The sequence below is a fragment of the Protobothrops mucrosquamatus genome, unplaced genomic scaffold (genome assembly GCF_001527695.2).
Source record: "Protobothrops mucrosquamatus isolate PMUCROS unplaced genomic scaffold, P.Mucros_1.0 scaffold2535, whole genome shotgun sequence".
Taxonomy (NCBI): domain Eukaryota; kingdom Metazoa; phylum Chordata; class Lepidosauria; order Squamata; family Viperidae; genus Protobothrops; species Protobothrops mucrosquamatus.
This window is the reverse complement of record NW_015388596.1, coordinates 1-12401: the sequence shown is the minus strand read 5'-3', so window position 1 is coordinate 12401 and position 12401 is coordinate 1. Positions and strand designations below refer to the sequence as shown.

General features: G+C 37.5%; 1 protein-coding gene across 1 annotated transcript in view; it reads left to right on the top strand.

The window, feature by feature from the left end:
• Window positions 1–10852, top strand: part of LOC107295850 (CUB and sushi domain-containing protein 2-like) — a gene marked incomplete at both ends in the record, with an annotated part of 145422 nt that extends 134570 nt beyond the window's left edge. Inside the window, 3 exons of the mRNA XM_015825185.1 lie at window positions 3631–3749; window positions 5749–5818; window positions 10736–10852. Of these exons, the coding sequence (XP_015680671.1) occupies window positions 3631–3749; window positions 5749–5818; window positions 10736–10852 (306 nt within the window). The remainder of the gene's footprint in view (window positions 1–3630; window positions 3750–5748; window positions 5819–10735) is intronic.
• Between the last annotated feature and the right edge of the window lie 1549 nt (window positions 10853–12401).

Genomic DNA, 12401 nt, shown 5'->3' with positions numbered 1-12401 from the left:
GTAGCATTAAAGACTTGCTAAAAGAATGCAAATGAACAGCTGTCTGCAGGAGTATAAATCCTTCCATTCCCCTCCATCCAGTCAGAGTTGAAGAAGCTTCTTGGATGAGAAGCGAAACAAAGTCTTCAAAGAAAAACAAAGTCCAGTTGCCTCTTGGAAAAGCATCTTTGGGATGACTATGACCTGGATGACTGAGAGTCTCCATAGACATTTAGCTTTTTGTAGACTTTTGTTGTTCCTTTACAGGCCTTCAAGGACTTAAATCCCTCCTTACTATTACCCGAGTAGAAAGAATATTCTTCACCATCTTTCTCTAACCTGCTTGAGTTTGTCTGAAAACTTTCAAATGACAGTGCTATTATTTCCTGTGATTTGTAAATTGTACTTTTGTTGATCCGTAGAGTCCTTTAAGGCAGCCTTACTTTTTAAAATTATGGAGCTTGAAACAGGTCATAAAACATCTTTCCTTGTGTACAGTAGCCAGTCTTGCTTTTTTTAAAAAAAAAAGTATTGATTTTTCAAAGATCGCTTAATGTTTTTGTCAATACATACACTATTGTGTAATGATTATATGCAATGGTTGTCTCCCTGTTAGCAAATGCTTCTTCCCTGAATTTGAATTCAACCTATACTTTCCCATCCCCTCAAGATTTATTTCTGAGATTTACCAGGTAGACACAAAAGGCAGAGCTAGTTAATTAGAGATGCTAGAGATTGATCTAAGGTTTTATGCATTTTCTCTGCTATTAAACTATGGATGCTGTTTAAAGATTTATCTTGTCTGGTCATAAAACCGATCCTTTCATTACTAGCTATACTGATTGGCGGTTTTTCATGGCCTTAGGCTAAAGAATTTGTGGAGTAATTGAAGACAAGAAGTGGGGGTGGGAGAACTAAATCTGAACCCTCTCCTTTTAAAAAGATTTTGCTAGCATTTGAGTCGTGGCTCAGGAATTCTGGGAGCTGGAAGTCTACAGGTCATAAAGTTGCCATAGTTGCCCACCCCTGCATTAGCGTGATAGTTAGAAACAAACGGGGGCACATAAAGCTCTATACCAGGGGTCTTCAACCTTGGCAACTTTAAGACTTGTGGACTTCAACTCCCAGAATTCGTCAGCCAGCTTTGCTGGCTGAGGAATTCTGGGAGTTGAAGTCCACAAGTCTTAAAATTGCCAAGGTTGAGGACCCCTGCTCTATACAGATGAGTTAAAGCTCTCTACAAGTTTCAGTGTTTGAGAGGCTGCCACAAACTATTTCTCAAAGCATCTGAAAGCAAGACAAGAAACAACAGATGGAAAGTAATCAAGGAGAGAGCAAACCTAGAACTAAGGAGAAACTTCCTGACAGTGAGAACAATCAACCAGTGGAATGGCTCTCCTGGAGGTAGTGACAGATTTTATCTTCCTGGGCTCCAAGGTCACCGCAGATGGGGACCGCAGCCAAGAAATTAAAAGACGCTTGCTCCTGGGGAGGAAAGCTATGGCAAATCTAGACAGCATACAAAAAAGCAGAGACATCACCCTGCCAACAAAAGTNAGAGGACAGGAAGGCCTGGAGAAACGTTGTCCATGGGGTCGTGATGGGTTGGACACGACTTCACAACTAACAACAAAAGATGAGGCAGAATAGTTCAGAGTTGTTTCAGAAGATAGGACAAGAAGACAAATTAAAACATAAGGAAATAGACTTCAGGTGGACATCAGGGAAAAAAATTCTTAATAATAATGATTCTTCAGGAGATGGTGGACTCACCTTCACTGGAGGTGTGTAAGCAGAGGCTGATTGGCAAGGTAACAGGAATGCTGTAGATTCATGAAATGGGGTTAAGGATGGATGAGATGATCTTCAAGATCCCGTCTAATTCTTACCTTTTATAATTCTTTAATGGAAGGTAATATTATGCTACAATAATCAACTAGAGATCATAGTTTAATGAACATACAAGTTGATAGACAACAAAGTCAAGGCCTGATAGAAAACACAGGATCATCAGAATGGTTTTGTTTGATAAAAATCATGAAAGCTTGAAACTCTGAAAAATAATATGATTGAGAATCATTCCTATCTTGCAAAAAATGTTACATTATATGAGATCTTCGCTCTTTCCATTATTTTTCTATGCAGAAAATCTCCTGATCGGTCTCCAGTACATTCAGCAAGTTGTCCAGTAGATAGAATAGAAGAAATTTTTGTTTTGCACTATTCACAGTTGCTGTATTCATGGGCTGGGTAGATCAACAGAATAAATCAATGTAGCAGTTTTATACATTCCCCATGTCAAGACAAATTTCATGCTGCGAAGGCACCTGCATAGCTGGCACTTCATAACAATAATATTTTTGATGCCAAGCTGTTAAGAGTTCTCCAGGGCAAAGTGCTGTGGAATTAATCAACTTTCAGAGCTTAGTTCTCATACAGAAATGCAAGGATAAGACGGACTAGCTGCTCAACTGGCCATTTCCAGGAGCAGAAAAAGAAAAAAGATGAAGCTTATAAAGAGAAATTAAATATATCTTTTTGCTTTGGGGCTTGCTTGACATATCAACAAAGTACCTCTTAAAAAGCTTTTTTTCCCCTTCTCCTTCTGGAGGCTGTTTTTAGGAACTCAAAAATACTCATTCATTTGTCCTGCCTTAACTCATCTGCATTAGATTTTTGGGTGCTAAAAAAAGTCAGAAAGCCTATTTAGCAAGACATCCTTAACAGCACTGCATATATTCATTCATTTAGTACCGTTGTTCATCTCCTTGCTCCAAATGGTCCAGAGGTTGATTTAATGCACTGAATCCAACTCTCTGACCGGTTCTGGAATCCCATTTAAAGCATCCCTGTCATTTATTCATTTTATTTATTAAATGTATATGCTACTCATCTTACTGTCCAGCATCCATGTGATAGATCAGCTTTGCTCAACCTTCGGACCTTTAAGATATGTGGAGTTAAACTCCCAGAATTTCCAGCCTGCATTTCTCACCCAGAATTCCCCAGCAAATTGAAGGGCAATTTACCAGCTGTCTGGAATAGAATAGAATAGAATAGAATAGAATAGAATAGAATAGAATAGAATAATGAAAGAATAGAATAGAATAGAATAGAATAGAATAGAATAGAATAGAATAGAATAGAATAGAATAGAATAGAATAATGAAAGAATAGAATAGAATAGAATAGAATAGAATAGAATAGAATAGAATAGAATAGAATAATGAAAGAATAGAATAGAATAGAATAGAATAGAATAGAATAGAATAGAATAGAATAGAATAGAATTATGGGATGGGATGGAATGGAATAGAATAGAATTATGGGATGGAATGGAATGGAATAGAATAGAATAGAATTATGGGATGGAATAGAATAGAATAGAATAGAATAGAATAGAATAGAATAGAATAGAATAGGAGCTGGAAGGAACCTTGGAGGTCTTCTAGTCGAGCCTCCTGCTCAAACAAGAGAACCTACAGTATACCATTTCAGACAAGTGACTGTCCAGTCTCTTCTGAAAAACCTCCAGTGATGGAGCGCCCACGATTTCTGAAGGCAAGCCATTCCACTGGTTGATTGTCCCCACTGTTAGGAACTGTTAGGATGCTAAATTCATACTGATTAACTCTTTGTGCTTCCTTTTAGCTGTGGGTCTCTCCAGCTGCCCAGAACCTGCTGTCCCCAGTAATGGCTTGAAAATTGGTGAAAGATACCTGGTGAATGATGTGGTCTCCTTTCAGTGTGAGCCAGGATATGCTCTCCAGGTACCTACCCACTCTCCAAATAGTTATTTAATTCTGAAAAAAATTGCCTTCATCAATGTACATTGAGACATGAGTATCACAGCCCATTCTGATATCTGGCTATCACGGAAAAGAAAAGATGAGAAGAAAATTATTATGTGAACTTTATACAATTAGTTCAGAGCAGTGTTTTTAAAGATACGTGACTTCTCAGAATTCCTGAGCCAGCATGCCAAGTTTGAAAAATACTTAAGTTGCCCAATTTGAAAAACACTGGCTTGGAAGAAGCTTGCCAAATCCTATCAGATGAACATGAATACTTTTTGACATAGAATACAGCAACTTCAGTTAAAATGAAGGCAATTGCGTCAGTGTGGTATGAAACTCTCAATCTCAATCATAGCACTTCCTAAATCGCTCAGTAGAACACTAGAGAAATATTTGGTACTTGAAGGCAAAGAATCTTATTGTAACTTTTGTGGCATAACATTCCTTTGAAGTCTCCTTTGACAAGACATCAGCATTAAACATAAAGAGCATCTGTAGGTGCCACTCAAATTACAGAAAGTGTAATCTTTCTAGGTTATCTTGGAGAGGTTGCAATCAAATTGTTCCATTTTTAACATCTTTGGTGAGGCTGCCTTTGGTTAAAAGTGTTTGAAGAACTCAGGAAAATTACTCAGTGAATTTGAGTAATTTGAGCCTTCCTGTTGCTTTGCGGTATAAAAATTGATGCAACATGAAGAATTGATTTCACTGCCTGTTGTTAGCTGCAAGGTATGTTACTGGAAAATACTGAAAAATCAAATTTACATCTTCCTCTGGATAATGGCATTTGGAAGTGTGGGAAATGCATTTTGCGGAAAAATTAATAACAAACCCAAACACTAGAATTGTAGAGTTAAATACTCCAGAATTAAAGAGAGGTACTGTGTGTTCAAAAATATTCAGATTTGTACCATATTTTACCATTTCTTAGATATACTTTTTTCACAATACATTTTTCTGTTAAATGTCATTCTGGGTAGAAACACTTTCAATACCCATATTCAATACTATTACTGAGCATCCTTTGAGCATCTCATATTTATTCATAAAATTGTGTTTACCTACACACACACATCTGTGTGCAGTATCTTTTTTTAAAAAAAAATTCCTTTGTTTTTTTGTCTATTTTTCTTTTCAAGTGTACCTTTAGCTCTTCTCTTGATGTTCTGCTCTGTACTCTAGAAAGAGTGCAGAGAAGTGCAAAAAAGAGGATCAGGGGACTGGAGGCAAAAACATATAAGGAATGGCTGCTGGAATTAGGGATGTCTAGTTTAATGAAGAGAAGGACGAGGGGGGACATGATAGCAGTCTTCCAGTATCTCAGGGGCTGCCACAAAGAAGAGGGAGTCAAGCTATTCCCCAAAGCGCCTGAAGACAGGACAAGAAGCAACAGATGGAAACTAATGAAGGAGAGAAGCAACCTAGAACTAAGGAGAAATTTCCTGACAGTTAGAATAATTAACCAGTGGAACCACCTGCCTCCAGAAGCGGTGAATGCTCCAACACTGGAAGTTTTTAAGAAGAGACTGGACAGCCATTTGTCCGAAATGGTATAGGGTTACCTGCCTGAGCAGGGGGTTGGACTTGATGACCTCCAAGGTCCCTTCCAACTTTTTATTGTTGTTGTTGTTATTATTATTGTTATTATTATTGTTGTTGTTGTTGTTGTTGTTGTTGTTATTATTATTATTATTATTATTATTATTATTATTATTATTATTATTATTATTATTATTAGAAAGAAAGCTATCTTATCTTAGAATTCCAGGCTGCAGTATGTATCACTTCCTGTCTTTGCTAAAGAATGTTAATTGGCTGAGATAGGTACCCTCCCTATTCTTTCTGTTTGGCCTGTTTCTCAGTTCTTTCTTGTTTTCTACTTGCTTATGGCTTCTTTCTTTCTTTCTTTCTTTCTTTCTTTCTTTCTTTCTTTCTTTCTTTCTTTCTTTCTTTCTTTCTTCTCTTGCTTCAGGGACACTCTCATATTTCCTGCATGCCTGGAACTGTGCGACGCTGGAACTATCCACCTCCACTTTGTATAGGTAAGAGTTTATGTAGTTCTTTGCTAAGGATCCTCCCTCCCCTCCCCTCTTTCTACCCTCTCTTCCTTCTTTTCTCCCTCCCCCCTTTCCTTTCCTTTTCCCTCTCTTCTCCTCTCCTCTCCCCTCCTTCCTTTCCCCAACAGCTGAATCCATTAATGAGGGTCGTTAGTTATTTAATATGTAGCTGACCTTTATTTTTGGACTCCTCAAATCAGTATATGAACCTGATGGGCCTACCTCCTGTTTTCCCATGAAGATTGGGTTGGTTTGAAAGCTGGCTTTTGTGCCCAATGGAGAATTGGAACTCATGATCTCCTGAGTTTTACCCCATCTGTCACATATTGACTTTCATTAGGAAGAGGATGATTGAATGGGGTACTGCAATGTGTTGCAGTCTTTCCTTGATATATCCGATCTAAGCCTTGGACTGAGGCCAGGGGTGGGCTTTCAGAAGCAAAAATACCAAAGATGGTAATCCTTGTTATATGTTGAGTTTTACTTCATGTGTAACATTTAGAATATTGCTTGACAAAACAACCGGACATAAAGATAGTTTTTTCCCATGTGCCATCGTTTTGCTGAACACTTAATTTCCACAGCACTATTTCATTTCTCATCTTTTCTCATTTTCTTGTCTTTCCTACTATCTTCTCCTATTGATTTCTCATGATGTATCAATTGTTGTTTGTAACTTATGATTAATAATTGTAACTATGATTATAACCATGACCTACTACTTGCTGAATATATGTACACTGTGAGCTTATGCACCGGAGGCAAATTCCTTGTGTGTCTGATCACACTTGGCCAATAAAGAATCTACTCTACTCTACTCTACCCTACCCTACCCTACCTTACCCTACTCCACTCCACTCCACTCTACTCCATTCCATTCTTCATGTTACATTCTGATGTTCCATGACTCACTCACAAGTTAGTGAGCATCTGAATGTTGAAGAAACCCTTTTGTGAAACTTTATTCTCATCTAATGCTTTTCTCATAATCTCTCATCTCTCTTTAAAACAGCAAGCTGTCTTGTAAGCTTTTGTGCTCAATTTTAGCCATCGCTTGTCTGTAGGAAACAAAGGTACCACAAATAAGTGTCTTTTTTCCAGACAGGAATGAGGTCAGTAATAGATGAATGTGTTTGCTACTTTGCCAAGATTACAAACAATACCTGAAGAACATCTGTTAGACTAGATCGTCAGTGATTTATGCAAGGGTGAGAATATTCAGTTTGTCTCCTCTGAAACATAGGATCTCCCCAGCTTAATGTAATGAAAGTCATCCTCTAAATGCTTCATTCCAGATTGTATACTCCATAGCCTATAAATAGAGGCTTTTTCTAGCAGTTATCTGTACATGCTTGTAGGATCCTATTCTGACTTTTGTGACATCAGTAGAATATTTTGCTGCAGCTGTGATTCTCTCTAATTTTCCTATTGGTTTTGTGGATTTATTAAAAAAAATAAATCTGAAACAATAATAGCTTTGATGCAGGAAGTGAAGTGAGGGAAGTACTTTGGAAGTGCCATCTTTTCTGGTCTGCATAATTGTTCTCCACGACAGGAATAAAAGCAACATTGTGCAATATGGAGGTAGAAACAGGAGATGATTCATTGATGTTGCTGTGAGATAGTCATTCATTTTTGGAATTCCCAGTTGATAGTCATTTGTCTCCAGGATATCTAATAGTACCTTCTTAGGTTGTATTAACCTAACATGACAGGCTAGGTTGAAATGGGTTTGGATAGCTTGTGGTAGAGTGTGTTCTCAAAACCCAACTATTTTTAAAGGTCTGTGGAGATTCTCAGTCATCCAGGTCATGGTTGTCCCAAAGGTACTTTTTTAAAGAGGCAACTGGACTTTTTGTTTTTGTTTTTCCTTGAAGACATTTCACTTCTCATTCAAGAAGATTCTTCAGTTGAGTTCAATTTTTTCTTCAAAGAAAAAAAAGTCCAGTTGCCTCTTGAAAAAAAAGCACCTTTGGGCCAATCATTTCTAGCATGCTAAGTGAACCACAACGAGCCTATTATAAACATAATATCCTTGATTTATCGATTGACAGTTACGTGAATGTGGCAACTGTGTTTTAGGGTTTGACGTTTTGTATGAATCAAGCTAGTGTTCAGCAAGAATTGGTATTTCCAGAGGCAGATCATGTTTTAATATATCTTTCTTTTCTAGTTGTGACTCTTCTGTCCTATGTTCTTTTCTGTTTTGTGTTGTCTTCTGTGTCTCTTTTTCCCCGTTCAGCCCATCAATATTTTGTTCCACTCAGTTATGAATAGTAATTGAAGGTGGCCTCCCCCTTATTTGCACTCCATCAGAACATTTTTATTATATCTGACTGCAGACCTCTGTTCCACAAATATGGAAACAGTTGAATCAATATTAGCATAAAACAGCGGAATCAGTGTTAGTATAAAAACCCTTGCCCTGTTTTGAGTAAAGGAACAAGTGACAGATCAGCTTAAAGGATGAGATCTTGCAAGTCACGTTCCCCACATGTAGAGAAACCCCTAGTGACTTTCAAAACATTGATCCACAATAGACGTGACACTGAACATACACTTGCATTGGATTGCACAACACCATCAGCACAGGAGTGAAATTTGACATGCAGCATGTAGTAAGCTACAGAACATTCCCATTAAGAGAGAAATTTAAAATAAATGCTGAATTCTCTGCGGAATAAGGGGAAGAAAGCAGAAGCCACATTTCTCGTAATGCTTTTTTTAAAGCTTGTTTTGTCATTTGAGTTGGTACATATGTTGCTGTTCTTGGTCTTGATGTTTCCCATTATTCATTATTTCAGTGGTCCCCAACTTTTGCAGCTTGGCGGTCCCTTCCAAACCTATTTTCCATGTTCTATGATTGTAAAACACCTAAATAAAAACCAATTTTGCGTGAGTTTGGTTTTTTTTCCTGTTTCCCTTTAGAAACAGGTTGCTTAATTTGTTGCATCAGTATGCCTGGTTTTCTGGCTGTACCTCCTGAATAAGAAATAGCCTTTAACAGTATGATTTCCTTTCTTGCTGAAAAGAAAATGATAGTAGAGAGGTATAAATATTGTTGTGTCACATTCCGAAAGACAGAAGCAATCAACTTTTGATAAACTGCTACCATGTCCCTACAAAATGGACTGGCTAGGGATTTCCCAGCTTCCTTTATCCAGATGTTCCCCTTTTTAAATAATTGAGAAGGAATTTCATTTAAACAGACATCAGGGGGTATGAAATTAGAAAGCAATAGAATCAGCAGGGGAAAAAATGCACATAATGAAGGGAATCAATGCTGTTGGATGTCAGGATAGATTTAAAGTATAGTCCTCTAGGTTCTGATTTAGGCTGTATTGAAGGGAGCTAGAAGTCTATTAGAGTCAAAGAAGTGGTTCCTGGATATTGTGTGCCCTTCAAGATATACCAGACTACGAATGTTAATTATGAATGCTAATATTATTTTTATTATATAAAAATATATTATTTACTAGCTGTACCCGGCCACGCGTTGCTGTGGCTCAGTCTGGTTAAATGGAAAAGAAAGAAAAGAGAAAGCGCACGTTTCTAATATGTTTAATTTCACAATGCTTGTGGGTATACAATATTTTTTGTTGTTCCATTGTCTGTGCATCAATTCCAACGCTATGTCACACAAAATAATTAAATCAAAATGAAAATAAATCGAAATCTATGAAAATTTAATTTAACAATGCAATCGGAAACATTGAAATGGAATCGTAAAATTGGAAATTTGGAAATCGTAAATGGATCATAAATCGGAAACATTGAAATGGAATGGTAAAATCGTAGCGTGTGTTGCTTTTACGTCCAACAGATGGCGCTGTTTTTCAAAAAAAGCATGTTTTACCTGTCACAGGTGTGACATCTATATAATAGTAGGTATATAAAAACACACGCGTATTCGAATGCACCGTTGTGTCAAAATTTCAAAGCAATCGGTGAAGAACTTTCGGAGATTTAAGATTTTGAACAAACGAACATTTACATTTTTATTTATATAGATTATTTTTATTGCAAGGCTTCAGTAAAAGAACCTTGCAGTCTGAATAGGCTTCATCTTCATGAGAACTAAGGAAGGTCAAGCTTGAGACAGTTACTTTCTCAGATTACAGTTCAACTCTGGACTCAGATTTCTTTTATCCAATCACCGTTTTGATTGTGGCTTCCACTGTGTAGTTGTGGCCACCATATCGATTTTTTTTAAACATCCTCCTTCATGGACCCACCCCTCCCATCCCCAGCAGGTGTGCCAAAAAACCACTACTCTGATAAACTTGGACACAATTCATACTAGGTGAAGCTATCTTGCTAGTTTGACCTGGAGGATGAACAAATGTGGGCTAAGTCAGAGGTCCCCAACCTTGGCAACTTTAAGACTTGTGGACTTCAACTCCCAGAATTCCTCAGCCAGCTTGGCTGGCTGAGGAATTCTAGGAGTTGAAGTCCACAAGTCTTAAAGTTGCCACGGTTGGAGACCCCTGCGCTAAGTGATGTGTAATGGAAGAACTGGGATCAAGCCCTAGGCTCCCTTCATGAAGGATGGCTGCCTTCTGACCTCACTAAAATCCCATTTCAGTATATTATGGCTTCATTTTAAATTTCAAATAAAGAATTTGTACATTTGGTGAGGGTCTTGGAATCACATGTTCTCTATGAACCACCAGCTGCTAGGCCTGACTTAGCTGAATATAGTTCAATCTGTCTAGCAGTGGATTTGGCATCCCCTACCCAACTTTTTAAAGATATTCTAAATGTGGAACGCAGAATCTTCTACATATCAAGCCTGTGCCCCGACCGTCAACTCTTTCTTCAGTTGTCCTGACTGACAGTCAACCCAAAGAGAAAGACATCTGAAATAGCGTATGACCATCTGATTTATTGTAATTTTAACAGCCCAGTGTGGAGGAATCTTAGAAGAGATGGAAGGTGTCATCCTGAGCCCTGGCTTTCCTGGAAACTACCCTAGCAACAGTGATTGTACCTGGAAGATATCCTTTACTGTGGGATTTGGTAAGGAAATCACAGCATCCTTCCCATCTCTTTTCAGATACTTTTCATGGACTGATCCAGGACAGGCCAACCCTGAACTCCTTGGTTGGTTGGTTGGTTGGTTGGTTGGTTGGTTGGTTGGTTGGTTGGTTGGTTGGTTGGTTGGTTGGTTGGTTGGTTGAATGAGTGAATGAGTGAATGAATGAATGAATGAATGAATGAATGAATGAATGAATGAATGAATGAACGAAGGAATTAATATATGGATAGAGTTTTTATTTTAAAGAGAAAGCATTTTTGACTTTCGAGGATTTGTTTAACAAAAGCTAATGGAGTAGAAGAAAACAAAGATAGCACTGGGGAAACAATAGTTCAGAAAGTACCACTTCACTTTTTCTAGAATTTCTTCGGTAGAGCTTTCACATTCTAAATCTTCCACCAGCAATTGGTTGAAGACCCTTTCAAGACTCTTCGAGACTTCCTACAGATAATTGGGAAGTATTCACAATAGTGACATCTTAAAGCGGGGATGTTGAAAATAGTCACGTGCGTGTAATAGTTATCTGGAATGTTTCCTTTTTCTTCTTGAAATTTTCATTTTACCTGCAGAAAACCATTTCTTCCTTCATGTTCCAGATGATACCCTTCCAAGAATGCATAAACCAGTCCTGGATCTCTCAATTTAACCTGTTTCAGAGGGGAAACCAGAACATTCTGGATCCAGACTTTTCCATTTTGTATATTTGTTTCAAAAAAATAGATGAGTTTGGTCCAGAATAATGAGGTGGAAGTTCTCTCTAACTACTATCATCTCCTTAACTGTCTGTTGTAAGGCATTTTGAATTCTAATCCCACTTTTGCACGAACACCTTCACACAATATATTCACATATATTTCTTCTTAAAGTGGTGTTTTTTTTTCCAAATGGTCATTTTTCTTTGATATTTTTCTTTTCTTAATGGGTTTTGGCTGATATTAATAGTGAAAATAGGAATATTCAACCCCTATTTAATCCAGTAGTTTTATCTAAGGGCCATATAGATAACAAACATTACTTTCTATGCGGCTTTAAGTATGCCAATGATATTTTTTTCTATTTTTTAAGAACATAGACATTGTTCTATTTTAATGTATTATTCTGCACTTGTTATTTCTTTTAAATAAATAATCATCATAATAAAAATAATTGCATGCAAGACCATTTGAAAGTCAAAAATAACACTTGATCCAGAAGCTGATGAACCATTTTTAAATTTGGTCATAAAATGTAATGAGTTTTTTTAATGAATGCTATATCCTTTCCAATAAAAGTTGATGAGCACTTTTTTCTTAAGTTTTGGATTCTGTGTAGGCTTCTTCTCCTCCTTCTTTCTCCTTCTCCTCCTTTCTTCTTCTTCTTCTTGGTAGTGGGGAGATTGTCCTATCTAATTGTCACAGTTAAATCCAACATGCAAAATCCAAATGACCACTGATGGTACTGGAGGAACGATGTAGGTAAGCCATGAGTGGCTGGTACTCCATGATCCAACATCCAGACAAGGGACATCTTTCTACAAGTCAATTCACTGTC